Here is a 20,206-nt window from a genome sequence, read left to right on the forward strand (position 1 = left end):
TAACTGGCTAACTGGCCATATTACATTTAGCATAACGGATCATCAATAGATTGATGTAAAGAATACAGGAGTCATTGGTAAGGAACCCTGGTAGAAGTAATAATATATTTGGGAAAGAGCCAAGAGAACAAGAAGTCAACAAAAGAAAGGTATCTGCTACTTTCACTGTTCTGCCTTTGGAGTTTCTATCCTGCTACTAAGTTAATATTCTGGCAGGCTGCTGGACCATACTCTGAGAGTGCACAACTACCTTTACCCAGACAGTCCCAGGAAGAAAAGCCCTATAATTAGTGTGCCTTTCCTCTCATGATCTGTGGGTGGAAAGTACCATCTCCTAAGCACTTACTTCCCTTGGACTAACACCCAGCTAATGTCAAATGCCATAAAAATAAAGCTTAGGGGAAATCAGATACAATGGATAAGATTATCAGTTCATGGTACAGTGTTCCTCAGACCATGCCATGCTAAGGGGACTGCTCTCCCAGCGCTGCTCATGCCCTTATTGTAAACACTGTGGCCTTCAACTTGCCTGTGACAAGTGCTCAAGACTCCTACTCATGTCTTTCTTCATAAAATCCTCTCCTCTCTTGGCTACTACTATTTCAGATTCCACCTTCTCTAGTCCCTTCTCTGTTTGTTTGGGTTTTTTTTATTTTTTGTTTCATTTTGCTTATTGTTTGTTCACTTTTTTTCCCTTCGGTAGGGGTTAGAGTAGGGATTTTATCTTTGGGCAACTTAGTTGGCTGCATATGCTCAAATCGTTTTTCTAAATCCCCAGTCTCTCCTCTCCAGTGATGACTTGTAGTGTTTCCTTTTCATTTCACTTCTGTCTTGTGATAGCTTAGCTCTTATTATTTGATCACCCAGCCTTTGTCCTTAAATCTAAACTGTATCTTATCCTCCAACAAAATAGCATGTCCTAAGAGCTTTGAACTTCTGTTAATGGCTGAGCCACTGTCTCTTACAAGGAATGCTCCTAAGAATCACAAGGGGCTTGTTAAACCATGGCCTCCTGTCCCCATCCCTAGGGTTAGCAATTCCATCAGGTCGCATTTCTAATTAGTTCCCCATTGATGCTAACTTTGCTGAGACTAATTTGCACCCAGCACAGTTACCACCCCCAACACCCGGGTCATTGGTTATCATTTCTGTTGCATTATATAAAGTCTTAGCTGAGACTCTCAGCAACTTGGAACTGCACTCTGATTGGTTCTACTGTTCCTCTCCAGATCAATTCCAGGTTCCTTTGCCAGGCACTTTATTTCCTTGTTGGAAACATTTGGCCTCTGCTTGCTGAGAGCATGTTAATTTCTCACAAGGATCATAAGGTCTTTAATGGCCTGTATGATGAAGGTAGCCCATGTCACAGTTCAGATACGAATCTCCCTCATCCTGAAAGGGTCATGTGGGGAATGTGTGGTCTCTAACTCATAGGGCTATTGAAGAGTGATTGGGTTATGAGGGTGCCAACTTCGTCAAAGCCTTAATTGATTAATGAGCTCCTAGCTTTAGGAAGCTGAGTTTGGTTGGAGGAAGTAGGTCACTGTGTGTTTCTGAAGGCAGTCTCCCATCCCTCAGCTAGTCTGTTTGGTAGGCTTGATCTCCTGTTCCCCGTGAGTGGAGCCACTTTGTTCCACTGAACATTGTTCCCCTGTGATGTTCTGTCTCACCAAGCCTGGGCCTAGAAGCAAAACAGACAAAGACGGTCGCCTACAGCCTGAAACCACAAGCCAACACAAGCCTGCCCTCCTGTAAACTGTGACAAACACTCCACTCCCCATCTGGCCTACTGCAGAGGGGTACCCTGAGGATTAAATACAATATAAACAACCTGTGTTCTTCAAACTTGTCATAAGCAAAGTCCCTGCAAACCCTCAATTAATCAATGCTGAGCCACAGCTCTTCAGGAAAAATACAGGGTTGGATTCCAGCAAGCCTCGGGTCACATTTTGTCACATGATCCATGTGTAATCTTTTTTTCCTTTTTAAGCATGTGTCCCTGTTGAAAGCTGTCTTATTTAAGACCTATTGTTGATTCACTAACACTGAACTGATGGCCCATGAAAATCTAGCTCCTGCTGGAACAAAGCCCAACATGTAGTCTTTCCACTAGGTCCACCAAGGCCTTCTGACACTTGGGAACATCGACAACATTTTAACACTAAGTGTCAAGCCATTTCAAACAGTGGAATTACCAAGGAAATACCACAAAAATGTGAAAGGCAGGGCACTTAATAGACCATGCAAAGCACGCTTGTTTACTGACATCCCTTTGTTCAAACTTACCTGGGAAAACACACAGTTCAGAGAGCAGAATTTTTAGTCACACTGTGCAAGGTTGCAAATGACCAGAAATGTACCACAGAAACATAAGCACCAGAATCAGTTTTAACCAGTAGGTTAGTCTGCAAATATACAATCCATGAATAATGAGGAGTGGTGTAGCTCAATGGTGCAGCATTTGCTACCATGTACAAAAGATCCTGAGTTCCATCCTCAACATTGACAGAAAATAAAAACATAATAGAGAGTATTGCTCTGACACAATAACAACTAACCATCTGAATGTTGACTATGTGCCTTAAGCTCTTCAAATCATCTTCCACAAACTAATATGCTTAAAACCCTCAAAACTCCTCAGATAGGAAAGATTCATATGCCCATTTTACAGGTGAGGAAACTAAGACACTGAATAAAATACTTCTCTCTGAGGAGAGTAACAGATGCTATACTCACTTCAATAGCTAACATTTCATTAGCAGTTTGACTTAAGGTCTGTTATGGTTACAATTTATATCCACACAAGTCATGAGCAGAAAATGTTAACCCCAAAGTAATTAAAACCAAAAAACCTCAAGAAATGGCCTTTGGAGGTGAGTTTCTTTGGGGTTAGATAGGACTTGGTGATGTCACTAGGGTAGTGACTTTGTGAAAAGAAGAGCAATCTAGGCTAGGAGTTTTGGTCTCTGAGCATGTATTACTGTTCCCTGCTATCACATAAGGAGAAGGCCCTTGAGACATGCCAGTGCTACCCTCTAGGACATTCTAACCTCCATCCCTGTGAACTAAATAAACCTCCAACATTTCTACATTACACAACCCCTGACCTTCGGTTTTCTGAAGCAAGGGGAAACAAACTAAAACAAGGCCTAACAAAAATCCTTTCTCGACCAAACTGTAACCAGCTTCCTCTGTGGCTTCAAACCTTGTTTTTAAAACACTTGAGCAAACACCCGTGTTTCTCAAGGCCACATCCTTAGAATGACCGTACGCTCTCGCTTAATGCAACTGTGTGAGAAAACACAAGATTGCCAATGCCTTCTATCTGTTTCAGTGGCAGCTAAAGATAAGGCCGCTGTCTCTTGAACTCTGAGATGGGACAGAATCTCAGCTTCTGTCATTGCCAGCTCACAGACACAACTGACCTTAGCTGTTATGAAGAACTCACACTCAGTAAAGAACCATTGTCGTGTTCACTGTCTGACCCTCCCAGGCCTTTTCTCATCCCCTTTTAAACATTCATCTCTGTCCAATCCAAAGCTGACCAGTTCACAGCAGAACTTCACCCCACTGCAGCAGTAACCGAGATTAAAATCTGTCCATAGCATCATAATCAGTGTCTGCCTTTGCTTCATTCTGACTGTTCTCCACCTTATACTAGAAAACTGGGATTTGTGCTCAGGAAATCTGCTCCACAGCCCATGATCCTCTGCAAGTGAATTGTATACAAGTGCCTGAGACATGCCCTTTGTTCTTTCTCATCCATATGGTCATCATCTATGTATTCATTCATCAAACATTTCTCTGGGTTCTCTTGATCTGCCAGGCTCTGTGCTAGATACTGGAGAGACAAAAGAAAAGTACTAATTGCATTATCCTTAAGGGTCTCGATCCCTGTGCTTAAATCCAGTGATTCTAGACAGAGGCATGGGCACAGTAGCTACAGTGTAAAGACTCCAAAAGGGCTCTGGAGAGTAAGGCTTTTCACACAGTGTCTAAGAGGAAGTCAAGATGGAATCATGTCCATCTTATAACAGGGCATATGAGAACAGACAAGAGACATGCAAGGGCAAATACAACGGATAGTGGAGTCTTCACGAAACGATGCTTTCCCCCTAGACCACCAAGCTGAATCTATCTGTAGGGAAGACAGCGAGAGAAAGCCAAGGCAGCAATGGCAGGAGGGGGACCCTGCATGTCAAACTCACAGGCCTGAGACCTTTTAGAGACACAACGAGCAGTCCTTGAATAAGTCGAAGCAGATATCAGGGGTAAACAAATTTGTGTTTTCAGAAAGATAATTCTGGGGCCACGTACAGGAAGAGATTAGAAGGGGTCAAAACTGGAAGTAAGGAGATTCGTGAGGACACTGTGGCTATAATCCAGATAACAAGGGGCTCTGGGCTCAATCATTGTCCAGTCCATGCAGTGGACCAAGTTTCCATAGGAGGAGAGAGTCAAGCCAACAGGACAGTGGCACCCGAATGCCAAGTTCACTTCCTCTACTTTCTTCTCCCATATGGAATACTCTTCTTCCCATACTCATGCAAATTAAGTTGATGAAAAAAATCACCTTCCTCAGAAACTATTCTTCATTACAGTCTCTCCACAATCTTTTTATTTCTCTAATTACTCCAGTATTCCACAACATACGTTAAATATCTTGGCAGTTACACTGTATCTTGTAAGTCGATTTATAGATATATGGAAAAGATACAGCCCTGTAACTAAACTGACTGCTTTTTTGTTTTTGTTTCTTAGTTTTTTTAAGTTCTTTTAAAATACATATTATTTTTATTTTTTGAAATTGAAATGCAACCGCCACTTTATTAAACCAGCATAATTTCTAACTACATTCTAAATATTTGTCCTTATAGACCCACAGATAAGTACAGGTCTCACCCCTCATTCAAGAAACATCTCCTCACAACAGATGGAAATCATTACAGAAAAACCACAGCCAATCAAATGCAGAGAGCAAGTGACTTAGCGGTGCCCGGCACCAACTGAAATGCCTATAACACAACTCCTGCAGCTAAGGCTCGAGGGCCACAGCAGCAGAGGGGCCAGAAAGGTTAGGAGAGCCAGAGGATCCAGGTGTTTAGGTGAGAATTCATCTCCTAGAAATATCAGAGAAGACACGCCCACAGCATCTCATCATCAACATGGCCGCCTAAACAAGACCTGATCAAGGACGACACCAATAGACGTGCTAACGTGAAAGGGCCCTGTGGTCTTAGGTCTTCACATCTTCCCTGTCTCCTGTAAGCATCCTAGTACACAGCAGGTCAAAGATGTATGATCATGGGAAAGTATCCTTTCATAAGCAAGGGAGTCTCCTCAGTGAATCCCATCAGATTCACTTCCTGAATGGCGTATCTTTTCCCCTTGACAACGCTGTGTGGCATGAACTGATTGTACATCATCTAAAACTCAATAGAACAAGCTGTTAGTTTCATTGTATCTCTAAGCCCTCGCGACTCTGGAGTAAAACAAAAATACTATGTGGCATCCATTTCTTTCCCACCATGCTAAACACGCACTCTTACTGCTTCCCAGAGGTTGCCTGCTTTTCATTTTTAAAACCAATGCAAGAGCTGGGCCTGGTGGCATACACCTTTAATCCCAGCACTTGTGGGAAAGGGGGCTGTGGCAAGTGGGTCACTATGGGTTTGAGGCCAGCCTGATCTACAGAGTGAGTTCTAGGCTAGACAGAGGTACACAGTGAGACCTTGAATCAAAGCAACAACGACAAAAACCTGAAACAAGACTCTCTCCTCCTTTTTTGGATGTTAAAATACCTACACTATTCTCTGATCTCCTTTGAGTTCCCAAAAAACAAAAAGTTTCCCAGAAAAGTTCTGTCATCCCTGGGGCATAGCATGGTAAACACCCTCATCAAGTATTACCAGGTTTGTGCCTGTATCTCAGCCACTGGGTATCTGTGCTTCTCTGCCATCCTGACCACCTTGCACCTCCTGAGACCCACTGTCTAAACACTGTTGAAGTGTTGAGTGAGCAACTAAAATGATCGTAAACTGAGTTGGGCCTGAAGGATTTTCCATTTACACTGAAGCTTAAATATCGCAGGGTATGTGTGAAAGGTAAAAAAGTTCCATTTTAATTTCACGGCACAATTCCTCAGACAACACAGTCTTCTGAGCATAGTAGGAACTTAAAAGAATCAGCAAGCACCTGGTCAAGGGGCACATGTGAGAAGCTGAGGCAGGAAAATGGCCCGAGCACTGAAGTTTAAAGTTAACCATGGCAAAGAAATGTTTTGGAAAAGTCATCCAGATCTGAAGAATGTAATTTTGTCTTTAGAATGACCTCCTGGATTCTGTAAGACTCTCCACAGAAGCACTGAAAAAGTAACTATGTTCATCTCTTTGCTCATGAGAGTCCACTGTGCTTTCTTTCAGCACCCGACAGTCTGGACGCACAGCAGACAGCATGCAAATCCTGGTCCTGCAAAGGCGCTTCAGGGGTCACGTATGTGCTGTTTCTAGGGATGTTGGACACTTAGAATTGCTAATTATGGGGCAGAATAACACTCAAAATTCGTTCAACAAATTCCGAAAAGTTTCAGTGGAGAGAACAGGTGCCTGAACACACATCTGAGGAAGGCATTGGAGGTCTGGCTAAGCAGTCCCGAACATCTCCTATTCCAACCACAGAATAATACACACAGCGCTGGATGGGCCAGCAAACTGCTTCTCATCATCATCCACACAACAAACTGGCCTGGAGCATTCCTTGTCCAGCCGCAGTGGCAATTTAGAGGTGCAGAGCTGCCCTCTAGTGACCAAGATGCAAACTGCAAAGGGTTTACTTGGCAGAAACTGTAAAATCAGCCCACCCAAGCAATTAAACACTAAAATTAATACAATTTAACACATTGAAGTTAGAGTAAAACTTCAAAAGAAAGAGACAAAAGTGAAATAATAGGCTTATATATCTCTATTATAAATCTAGAGATCTGACTCTTACAAAAGGTATATGCTCCAATTTTAGCTTCTTGTTAAGGCTTTTATAGTTTTAGCAGAGTTTTTTTAGCTCCTCCAAATATCACTTTTTCAGTAGAAGGGGAAACATAGTAGCTATTTTTTAAAGTATCACTGTAAGGACTACATAGGTCAATAAATACATACATAAGAACTGAACCCAGTCCTCTGCAAGGGGCAGCCACGGCTCTTAACCACCCACCGAACCATCCATCTAGCTCCAATGCAATAGATTTTTGCTGTTGTTTATTTGTTTACCATTGCTGGTTTTACTATTCCAGTTTTATAATTTTAGCTTTCTTTCTCTGATTAGGGTAAACTAACCATTGCAGCTAATTAAATAACTACAAGCTGATGCCACCAGGCATGTCGAGTGCACCTACGTCAGGACAGGTCTCTTCTTGGATACAAACAACAGAAAGCTGGGTATGTCCCTAACAGCAGCTTGATTCTGAACAGTAAAAGCTCATCCAGCTGGCGTGTTGTAGAGAACCCTGGGACTGTTCAAATTTAAGCAAACCTCATAGCCTGACCTCGCTTCCAAGATGAGCACTTCAATGTAACAATAAACTTATTTTTAAAAGAGAACTTGCTCTTCACTTTGAAGAGTTCTCAAATGCCAGCAGCTCTCAAGTTCAGAGGGGAGAACACCACGTCCTACATAATCTACATATGCCACTATAACCAGAAATGAACATAGGTTTAGAGTTCAAGTGAGGGCCCTCTCATCTTCCATAGACCAGAAGCAATCTCCTTCCTATTTGTGTACAATGTAGACTAGCTTATGCAGTATGAAACCAATGTCAAAAGCATAGTTGGGAATAATTATAAATCAGCTCAACAGCTCCTTGTACATCCAGAAGAGCAACTGCTATCCACAGTAGGTGTTCTAGGAAGTGTTTCTTTTCTGGACATTTTAAATTATTTATTTCTGTGTGTATATGCATGGCTGCATATGTGTCAGAGCATGTTTGTGTGTGCATATGGGGGCCATAATTCAATATCCAAAATCTCCCTTAATCATTTTCCACCTTTGCAGGGTCTCTCAATGAAGTTAGAACCACCAATGTGACTACGCCAGTGAGTTTCTAGGCTCTACCTGTCTCTGCCTCCCCAGCATGGGGATTATAGACATGGGTAGTAATAGATAAAGGTGTATAAAAAGATGCCATCAAATGTCTCATCCTCTAAATCAATTGAGTCTTGGGGGCTCAATAACACAGTCATTGCCAGCCATGCAGGAAGGCCTTGTTCCTATCCACAGCACACTGGAAAGGTGTCTTACTAGATATTAGAAAGGCCATGCCAAAATTCTTCAGCACAGACATTTCCTGAGGTGGCCTGAAGTTTCTGCTGGGGACAGCAAACACTGGGGACAGCTCTCTGGTTGGATATAGAATGTTAAGAGATCTCTAGAGCTTGTACTTGGTCCTACTTGAAGGATGGATGGAATTATAAACTATAAATTAAAAGAAGCATTTCATTTTGCCTGAAAGGATTCCCCTGGGAGCTAATACTCGGGCAAACCAGCCATCTGTGCAGATAGGAATGTCAATCACAGACCGATCACTGTTTTAAGGTAAATAATGGAAATGGGAATTCACCATCCTAATGAGGTTTTCTTACCTGCTGGACACCGTTTGAACATTTTTTCGGGCTTTCCAAAATAGAGGATTGAGGTTCTGGATTGGAAAGGAAGCAGACAGTCAATACCTTAAAGAATAAAATTTCCCATTTCCTCAGTTAAAAGCTAAAACTTGCACTAGATGTATATTTTCACAGTAAGTACCAAAAATATCCAGGTTTTTTTTCCAATTCTATTAGCTCATCATGAGAATATGACTGCTTTTCAGTATAACAAACACATGATGACACACACTTGTGTCATTCGCTATTTCACAAACAGGAGTAGCCCTATGCTCTGCTCTGCATACCAGCCTTAATTATTTTTCCCAGTTGTTTTTTTTTTTATTTTCCCCAAAAGTCCCTGCTTAAGGATGTCAATGGCGTTATTCACTCAGTGAAAGTTCATACATGATGAGACCACCTCAGTCTTGAAGTAAGGGATTTTAAAGCTCTTGAAAATACTGACAAATTCAGTTCTGCTTTCAGTGAGGGATGACAGATACTGCCACCAAGTGGTACAAGTAAGAAGGGATTCTGAAGGGATTTTCTACCTTCAGTCTTTCTTGTCATTTGAGATTCTGCAAAATGATAAACTTATCATACTGGAAACACATGAGGATAAACAGAGGTTGTTGTTGTTGTTGTTGTTGTTGTTGTTGTTGCTGCTGCTGCTGTTGTTTAAGCTAGAGGGAGGTATCCTCTGTGTGAATATTTAAGAATATGAAAATATCTCTTCCATCCTCTGCATTTTAGAGATGAGCAGCCCATTCACTGGCAAGATGAATGTAGGAGTTTAAGTCTTTTGTCTGTTAGGAACAGGGGTATGTACAAGGCACTGCAAATAAGGTAGAGTAGTCACTGTCTGTAAGTGTCGTAACTGATGCGCACAAGAGTGCTGCAGACATATATTGTGTAGTTAGTGTTTACAGAGTGTGCTGTACCGTGAAGCTGCATCAAATGCTTTCTTTGTACTCGGATGAACACCATAGCCTCAACACAGGCTTACCGGCCTTGTATCATCTGCCTATGCTTTCTGATCCGTGGAACCATTCCCCCTTCCCCACTAGCTGACTATGCTCCTACCCTAACAGGAAACATGCACCTTTCCTAAAACACTCTTCTTTCCTTATACCCACAATCTCACCATTCCTTGGCTCCTTGGTCCCTTCTCTGAGAATTTTGCTCAGGCCTATAGGCAGACTTTTCTTTTCCGCCTGCCAATTCCCAAATAACTGACATGAAGATGTAATATTAGTTATAAATGTTCGGTCAATAGCTCAGGATTATTACTAACTAGCTCTTACAACTGAAATCAACCCATTTCTAACCATCTACATTCTGCCACATGGCATTACCTCTTTTTCATCTTGCACTTCTGTGTACTCTATTGTAACTGTACCTTCATACCTCTCTAGGACTCCCTGGTTCCCAGCCCTTATCTGCTCCAAAGGATTGGTCATCATATCCTACATTCCACAGTTCATCTCTTTGCTACTTATCTATTAGTCTATGTTATCTTTGGAGTCAAGAAGGTTCCCTGAATACTTATGTCTTCAAGGTTTTGACTTCAAGTTGGTGGTGTTATTGTGAGGTCAGAACTTTAGAAGATGAGGCATCATTGGTCACTTTGAGCATCCCTTAAAGGAAATAATGGGACCCTATACATCACCCTTCTCTAGTTCCCGGTTGTTAAAAAGGGAACTGCTCTGATTCACCATATGAAGCAGACACACAATGGTCTGCTTTACCACAGATCCAAAATCATGGGACCAACTTACCACAAATAGAAACCTCTGAAGTCATGAACCACAATAATTTTTTTCATTCTATGATTTGATTTTATCATGCATTTTTTACAACAATGAAAAACTAAGTAACACACTCCACCATAACATACACTCCATGCAAGCAGGTACTTTTAATGACCTGTTGTACAAACAGAGCAGTGTTTGCTAAGAGTAAGTGCTCAAAACAGTTACAGAGTGAATATAAGAACCAGAACAAATGAAACACTGTATCAAACCAAGAAATAGTGCTACCATAAAAAAGTTGAGCAACCTTGTTAGGGAGGAGAAACAAACTCTTAAAAGGTAGTATGTATCAGCCTTCTATCTACTTATTTCCTGAACCTCAGCTAAGATTTTATCTTTAAAAACAAAGACCAGAGAATAACATGCAATAGCCACTTGCCATCAGATGTCAGAGTGTGCTAGAATATAAACAAGAGGCTTTAAAAGGCAACTATTGTCCCAGACAACACTGTTTCATCAGGCTAATCAACAAGAGCACATTCTGCTTATGTGGAACTTGGCACCCACGTCATCTCCATTTGAACAGAGATCTATTGTCTGAAAGCTAATCAACAGTTAATACAGAAAACCCCAAATCTGCTTCTATCTCTTCTGCTTCCTCCCAAATAGAGACCCACAGACAAGTCCTGGATGAAGAAGAGATGGAGGGAAGTACCTTTCTTCTTCTTCCCACCTAAATATTACAGTAAGAGCAAACGGCTCTCCTGCTTATAATCTAGGGTTTGTTTTTTACATTAGACATGTACACATGGATTCCTAGCTTTTTTTTTTCCTCTGCAGTTCTTAAACTGGCAAACTGTCCACAAAAGGCAGCTTCTAAGGCCTGGGTGGGCAATGTTGACAAGCGTGTTCAACAGAATAATATAATCATAAAACTGTTTATTAGAGTAATTATCAGTCAGATATTGTGAACCCCTACATTCAGATTCTCAGCTTCCCTCCATCTCATTCAGCAGGTAACTAGATTGGGTTCATTCTCCCTTTATCTCCATCCTTTTTATTTTTATTTTATTTTATTTTATTATTGATCTTTTGTTGAATCCCTGTGTTAAAACAGAAAAGAAAAATTTGCATCTCAAAATACCCTACAAAGTCACAAAGTAGGAATCTAGAGGCTCAGATGAAAAGTAAAAATGAACTAACACCACCAAGAACTAAAGTGAAAATAAATGAAAACTAAGATCAAAAGTAGTAGAGATATGGAGAAGAAGGAGAACACTAAAATAGAAGAGAGAAAAAGATACTGGAAGGAAAAAGAGCGAAAAGAATTACAAATAACAAAAGTGCTATGTAGTGGGTAAGAAATGATACCATGCAGGAAGCAATGGTTGACTTGTGAGTGACAGTTCAAGACCCACTCTCTGAGTAGGTGGATTTGAGAAGGCAGTTTAGTTCAATCCTGTATTGAGCTTCCCCGATACACGTGACTGTCCCTTATATAAAGTGATCCACCTTTTTCTAACTTTTCCCTCAATCTAGGACCCAAAGACTTTTTTTTCAGAATCACTTTCAACCAGCTCTGAGACTGGAAGTGTCTCCATCAGATGTCACAATGGTTGAAGAGTCAACACAATGAGTACACTTTGAGGATACATTGAAAACTGCCGCCTCCATTGTCCCTTTGAAAAACACACAAACAGAAACTAGACCATTTTGGTTTAAAGAATACCTTAAAGCAGAGAGGGAGAAATAATATCCTCAGCAATTCTTTTGATGTTCTGTATTTCTTAAATAACCTCACGAAATTCTCAGCAGAATCTAAAGTTCTGGGTTCCTACAAGCGCGATTTGATGTGGTCTGTTGTTTGTTCGTGTTTTAGAGACGGGGCTTCATTATACAACACAGGCTAACCTCATGATCCAGCTGCTTCCACTTCACAAGTGTGGGACCACAGGTGGAAACGACCATACCTGACTACTGGCAAGAGAAGGTAATATGATCAGCTGCATATGTCTCTCTACTAAAAATGGAAAGAAAATTAAATCACCAGCCCAAAAATACAAAATACATCAAGTAGATATTCTTTTCAGTTTACACTGTAAGTAACATGCACAAAATTCCCTGGATCACATCTTCCTTACTGAAATACATCAGCTTTGTTCAAATCTAGTTCATTTAAGAGACAGTTTATTGAATAGAATTTAAATTGCATGGATTATGATTGGAGACTCATATATGGTCTTCTAATTCTAATACAGTATGTCTCTGACAAGTAAAAATGGAAGGAAACCTTAACATGTTCTAGTAAGCTCATCCATATGCTCTTGCTTGATTCTTTGATCAAGAATCATCCCAACACTGCCAATAGGAGATATTCACACTCAGGACCAGCTGGCTAAAAGGAAAATACATGACATACTATACTCTGAAACACAATCCATCCTTTATCCCTGGATTGTATGACAAGTCCAGGAAGACAGAGCACAACACCTCATCATTGGTACTCCGTCATTAGCTTATTAGCTAGACAGTGTCAAAACATTTGGATAAAACAGAAATGGGCCGGTGATACCACATTTTGGTACACCATACAGTATCTCTCTTGAGATTTAATTTTTATTTTTATTTATGCATGCATATATCTGATTGTATGAATGCCCCATGTGTGTGGGTGTCCATGGGGGACAGAGAAGGGTGTTAGGACCCCTGGACCTTGTGTTTACAGGATGTCATGAGCTGTTGGATAGTAAACTCAGAAAAAGCAGCAATCACTCTTGACCACTTAGCCTCTCCAGACCTTCAAAATCCTCCTTCTTGGGGACCATAAGAAACATCGCATCTGGATATTGGAGGCTAGAAAGCGTGTACTTCCCTAAGCAACTGTTGCTTTCAATCTCATGACAATTGAAGACAGCACACAATTGTTCATGCCCCCCTTTCCACTGTGAAATTAAGGAATAAGTTTCCAACTACCTTAAAATATTTCAGATTCAGTGAGCTTAGAAATTTATGGGATTACAAGGCGTGCCATATACGTGATGCTTACTATGTTGTGTCAGCTATTAAGTGCTGTTTAGCAGGTCTTGTCTAGCAATAAGGATGGTAGTGTAATGTATAACAGAAGAAGGTGTGGCATACAAGGCCATCTGTAGCAGTAAATGGCTTTGGACCTGGAATTTTTTTTTCAATGTTTGTAATATTGCTTATAATAAAACTTCTATTTCTCTGTAGTCCAAAAAAAAAAAAAATATTGCAGATTCTTCTGAGATATACTGCAGCGAGCTAACTGAACCCAAATTCACTTTATTATTTCATACTAAATTCCTTTCATTTGATCCATCTCCCTTTGTGATCATTCTGTGCATCTTAGATATTCATAAGCTGTTAAAATGTTTTCTTGAACAAATACGATTCATTCAGCCAGAAAATAAACACGGTTGGAAGATTTCCCCAGGAAGCTTCTATTAGATTTCTTACTTGATACATGAATAAATGAACACAGTCATTCAAACACACACTCACGTACGCACACTTACACACACAGACACACATATACACAGACACACTCACATACACACTGACAACCATTCACACACAGGCACACACATTCACACACACACACACACACACACACACACACACACACACACACACGCACAGATTTTTGTTTATTTTTTATTCCTCCAGGACTCTGTACCTGTACTGCTTTTTTAAGCAGACCTGTATTTGTTGCTTGTCCAGTGTCATTGTCTTGGAACTGTGAAGGACCTGAGTGAAGTGAGAATGTTCAACCCTTTCCTTACAACTACTCATTTCTCTTCTGTCCACTGTGATGATGAACTTTCAGTTTAATTAATTCTTTGATTATGTGTAAATTGATTAAATGGCCATCTAGGTGTTTTTGTTCTTTTTACTAATTTCTCTTTAGCTAACACACAAAATAATGGGTTTCATTAAGATACTTTTGTGCATATATGTGTGTGTGCATACACACACATCACTGCTTTACTCTTCTGCCCTACTTGACAATTCCCACTGAGAGATCCCCTCACCATAGTTCTCCTTCTGCACTCACTAAACATGTATGTGCACAAGTTGCATGTACACACACACACACACACACACACACACACACACACACACATTCTGCATTAAAAAAATGTTTTATTTGCTTTCCCCTCTGCATTAACCAGTATTGCCCCCAATCAACAGTATCACATTTAAACAAACCTTCCTACCTACTTGCATGTCTCTTATTGCATGTACATTTATTATATACATTAAATGTAGCTTTTACACATGAGTGAAAACATGTAGTATTTATATTGAGTCTTGTTATGCTTACCATGATCTCTAATTCCCTCCTTTCACTATGAAGGACATAATTACTTTAATTTATTCCCACTACAGTGTACTATGATCCCCCACACAGCCTGACTACCATTCATTAATTCTTGTTTTCATATTTAGCAGTTCTGATTGAAATGAAACTGAATATTAACATAGTTTTCCTGTATACCTCTGATGGGTGATGTTGTTCTGTATGCTATGAATATGTGTTGCTCTGATTGGTTGATAAATAAAGCTGTTTGGCCAATGGTGAGGCAGAATAAGGTTAGGTGGGACATTCTAACTAGAGAGAGAGGAAGGAGAAGACAGAGCAGAGGAGACGCTGCCAGCCACCACCATGAGAAGCAAGATGTAAAAGTACTGGTAAGCCACAAGCCATGTGGCCAAGTATAGATTTATAGAAATGGATTAATTTAAAATATAAGAACTAGATAACAAGAAGCCTGTCATGGCCATAGTTTACAAATAATATTAGCCTGTGTGTGTTTATTTTGGTCCAAGCAGCTGTGGGACCAACGGGTGAGAGAGATTTGTCCTGACCATGGGCCAGGCAGGACACAGGAAAACTTTCAGCTACATACCTCCCTATAGCTGAAGTTTTTTTTCATATATCTAATCACCATTTATATTTTCTATTTTAACTTCTTTTAGATTCATTTGTCTATTTATTGACTGAATGATGTTTTTCATTTTTGTTTAGTTTTTTGGTTCTACTATAGATATTACTCCTTATCAGGTGTAGAAAAAGCAACAATTTTTTTTTTTAATTATAAGACTGTCATCTCACTGTGCTGAAACTTTCCTTGGCTGCACAAATTGTAATGTCAAGCAATCCTTCATTCTAATATGCTCTGAGGTACTCGAAAGCTTTCTCCAAAACCTTTACTTATCTGTGCCTATATGAAGTATACAATGGTTTCATAATTTCAGGTCTCATGCTAAGGTCCTTGATCTATTTAGAATGGAGGTTTATGCGGGGTTAAAACTGGGATCTAGTTTTATTAGTCTACACATAAATATCTAATTTTTCTAAGCACTGTTATTGACAAAGCTATGTTTTCTCTTTGTAATTTTTTAACACTTTTGTCAAAACTTTGTGTTGCTTTGGCTAACTGGTTTAATTTCTAGGGTTTTTACTCTATTCTACTGTCCTGTTGCCTTTATTTATACTTTACAATGTTTGTGTGCAAGTAACATAACATCATGGTTTTTAACTATGGTTACAATCTGTGAAATCGAGTATTCTTAAGAATTGTGCTTTGGGTTTAGGATGGCTTTGGGTGTTCTGCAGCTTTTGTATTTCCATGTGGATTTTGGGACACTTTTTCCTATGAAGAATGTTACTGGGCTTTGCATATAATCTGTAGACTTATTTTGGTTATATGATCATTCTCACAATATTAGTTCTGCCAAAACATGAGCATAGGCAGCCTTTCCATCTTGTAGTATCTTCATGTTTTTTTATCCTAATATTCTAAAGTTTGTATTACAGAAATTTTTTACCTTCTTGACTTTTCTTTGAAGCTATTTCAAATGGGATTGTTTTCTTGAATATTTCCTCTGTTAGTCTGTTAAAAACTGAATTTTCTATGTTGATTTTGTATCTTCCTATTTTGATAAAAATATTGATCAATCCACAAGTTCTCTGTTGGACTCTTTAGGGTATTTTATGTAAACAATTATATCTTCTGCTAATAGGGATAATTTTACTTCTCCCATTCCTGTTTGTATCCTTAGTATCTCTTTTATTTCCTTGTCTTTATTAATCTGGCTAATATTTCATACACTATATTTGATAAAAGTGGAGACAGCATATTTAATTCTTGGAAATGCTTTTAGATCTTTAACATTTTTTAAAATATTGGCTACAAGTCAGTCAAATATAGTCTAATACATGCTATGACCCTTCTGTTTCTACTTACTTTGGTATTGTGATCATGAAAGGAAGTTGATTTTTGCATCTATTGAGCTGCTCATGTAATTTCTATCCTTGAGTCTCTTTACATAATTTATTTGCATAAGTTGAACTATCTCTGTTTTATGGGAATGAAACCAACTTAATTTGTGTATGTTTTTAATGTGCTATTGAATTCAATTAGCCACGTTTTGAGAAATTTTGTTGCTGTGTATATAAGACACATTGGTCTAGTATTTTCTGTTTTTATGCATCCTTACCTTGCTCGGATTATAATAGTGGTCTTACACAATGAGTTTAGTAGCATTAATTTTTTTATTATTATGGATAAGTTAAGAAGCTCTTGTTATTTTTTAATAGTCTAGAAGAATTCAGCAGGAAATTTATCCTATCCAGGAAACTTTTCTTTTCCTTATTTATTTACTTATTTATTGGTTAAAAGCCCAGTTATTATAACTTTATCTCATTGTTCATTATAGTTCTGTTTAAATTTTTTACATTATCTTGATTTAATTTTAGTTGACTATATGTGTATAGGGTTTTATTCATTTATTGTAGTTTTTTTCTTAGTTTCTTAAGTATGCTTTTTCAAATATGCCCTAGGATCTTCTGAATGTTATTGTTATCTGTAGTCCCGCCCCCTTTTCTATTTTTAACTTTATTGATTTGTATCTTTCTCTCTTTTATTGGGTTCATTTGGCTAAAAGTTTGAACTCTTTTTTTTAACAATCAACTTTGTTTCATTGATTCTTTGTATTGTTCTTTTAATCTTCATTTCAGCAACTTTTAATCTGAACATTATTTCTAACTGTTCATTTGGGATTTAATTTGTTCTTTATTTTCTAAGACCTTAAGGTTTATCATTAACTTATTTATTTGTATTATCTGTGGTATTTAAATGTCCCCTTTTGGAACTGGCTTGCTATTTCCCATGGTAAGCTGGGTTCTTTTTTTATTTTGTTCTTGTTATTTTCTTTCTTTTTTAATTCTAGGAATTTTTTAAATTTCTTGACTTCTTCAGAGATCCTCTAATTGTTCAGTAGTATATTTCTCCATCTTCATGACCAGTGTTTGAAATTTCTCTTACAGCTGATTTCCAGTTTTATATAATAATCTGATAGCATGCAATAAATTATTTCAATTATTTTTATTTGTTAAAATTTATTTGTATGCTAAAGTATTGTAGACTGTAGGTAAAATTTGGTGAGATTCTGAGAATAATTTGTACTCTTCAGCTGCCAGACAGATTTCTTTATATGCCTATTCAGTCCATCTGGTTCATGATGTAATTTATCTCTTTGTTGGTAGTTTGTCTAAGTCACTCTATTGATGGTACTGGGGTGTTCAAGTAAAACACTATTATTGTATCTGGCCTTATTTGACCCTTTGGTGATTCTTCTGTGAAATTCAGTGTGCCAACACTAACAATTTATAGTTGTTCCCTTTACTAATGTGTAGTTACCTTTCTTCTCCTGTGACTTATTCTGGCTTCAAGTCTGCTTCCTCTGCCATGAGCACAGCTACTCATGTTTCTTTTCAGCTTACACATATTTTGGAGATGAATTCCCATCCTGTTAACTTCCAGTTTCTTGTGTTTTTGCAAGTGAAGTTTATTTCTGTCAACAACAACAACAAAAATAGTTGGAGTTTGGTTTTTCAGCCCAATCAGCTTTCTGTGTCTTTTAACTGGAGAACGAAGACCATTTTCATTTATTATTGAGAAGGTTTGCTGATTCTCCTAATTAGGTTGGTGGTTTTACTGTTTTATTTTAATGTATTTGTTCTTTTCTCTCTTACTTCCTCACACTAGAGGTTTGATGTCTAACTGAGTTGGATAAATATGACTCTTTCATATTTCTCACTTGTTCATCTGCTTGCCTTTTACAATTTATTTCCTGTGCTCTTACAATTGAGACCATCTCTCTTCATCCTCTCTGTAGAAGATCCCTTTATGTACCTTCTCCAATGCTGGATCAGTGGTCATAAATTTGTATTAATTTTTACATATCTTACAAGGTTTCTATTTTTCCACTGATTTTAAAACATAACTTTGTGGGTATAATAATATTGGTTGGCAATTATTTACTTCCAGGGCTTGAACTATAGCATTGAATTCTGTCCTGACTTTTAGTTGCTCTAGTGGATACGTCTTCATGATTTGGACATTTTGTCATACAGCTTCTAATGGTATTTCTTTGTTTTCTGATCATAGTATTTACCTAGTAATAAGTTTTAATGAGGTTCTTTTTCAGGCATGTCTATTTGGGGTTCTAAATTCTTTCTTGTGCTTGGATGTCCATTTCTTTTCCCTAGATTTGGGGAGTTTCCCCTACAATGTCACTGAATGTATTTTTCATGTCTGCTGGTTTTAATCTCAACTCCTTCTGCTGCTTTATGACTTTTTAAGTTTTGTGTCTTCAACATTTCCTAGAGTTCCTGAAAGTCACTGTGGTCCCTATTCCTCTTTATTCTTTGTGGATGTAGGAATGTTGCATTTCCTTGACCTTGCCTTGCCTCTTAGATTCTTTCTTCTGATCAACCCAGTCTTTTGTGATGCATTCCACTATGATCTTTATTTATTGAATTTTTCATTTCGTAAATTTGTTTTTTTATTTGTTTTCTTTGTTGTTGTTGTTGTTGTTGTTGTTGTTTTAACCTCAGTGTCCTTACTGTATGTCACATTCTTAACCTTCTCTTCTACATTACAAGCATCCTTATCCAGGCCCTAGATTGATTTCTCACTGGATTCATATGCTTATTTTTCTCCCTTTTAAGTTTGTTGGTTTTTATCCTTTTTAAGTTTGCTGATTTTTTTTATAAGGAGACCTTTGAATTATGTGTTTGAAATTTCAACCATTTCGTATTTTTAGACTCAGTAACTGAGGAGTTATAATCTTCTGGAACTATGTTGCCTTGATTATTTTTTAATGCTTCTTGGGTTTCTGTGTTGGTGTAGATAACTCTTCCAACTTTATTTATCAAACTTCTTGTCAACAGCTTCCTCTTCAGGGTTTACTTCCCCAGTGCCATTAAGATATGAAAAAGCAAACTTCTTTAACAGCTACAACACCAAACCAAATAGGATCTTTAAATGCATTTTTAAAAGATAATAGCTAACCACTATAGCACCAATGACAACAGAATAGAAAATTAGCAAAAAGAAAAATATTCTAATAAGCTATGGAGGAAAAATAAAAGCAACGCAAAAGGAAAATGAAGCGGGACATGAGAAAGGGAAGACAAGATGTGAGAAGGTTTTCTTTCTCACAGCGCTTCCATCTACTGAGAGTAGTTGATCATACCATGCCCTCACTTCTTTTTCCAGAATTTTCCAGTCATGATGCCTTCTGTACATCTCACATTGTCACTTTATACATCATGGTCCTATCCTCAGAGACAGTACCAAAAGCACAAGAAGAAGAACGAAAGCAAAAGAATAAAAGGAATCTGGCCTTTCACTGGTGAGGAGAAGTATCAGGCTTTGGCTTGACTCCAGCACTAAAACTTCATATAAAGAAGTGTTAGTATTTCAGTGAATATGTGAAGGTTGGAAGAATCGT

The 20,206-nt window shown here is 38.5% G+C and overlaps 1 protein-coding gene across 2 annotated transcripts in view; it reads right to left on the reverse strand.

Annotated features, from left to right (window-relative positions):
• Fmn2 (formin 2) overlaps nucleotides 1-20,206 on the reverse strand; it is a 298,406-nt gene that overhangs the window by 215,032 nt on the left and 63,168 nt on the right. For both annotated transcript variants that reach the window (XM_059280275.1, XM_059280274.1), the window contains exon 4: nucleotides 8,631-8,686. In XM_059280275.1, coding sequence (XP_059136258.1) covers nucleotides 8,631-8,686 — 56 coding nt within the window. The remainder of the gene's footprint in view (nucleotides 1-8,630; nucleotides 8,687-20,206) is intronic.

This window comes from Peromyscus eremicus, chromosome 15 (assembly GCF_949786415.1).
Source record: "Peromyscus eremicus chromosome 15, PerEre_H2_v1, whole genome shotgun sequence".
Lineage (NCBI taxonomy): Eukaryota > Metazoa > Chordata > Mammalia > Rodentia > Cricetidae > Peromyscus > Peromyscus eremicus.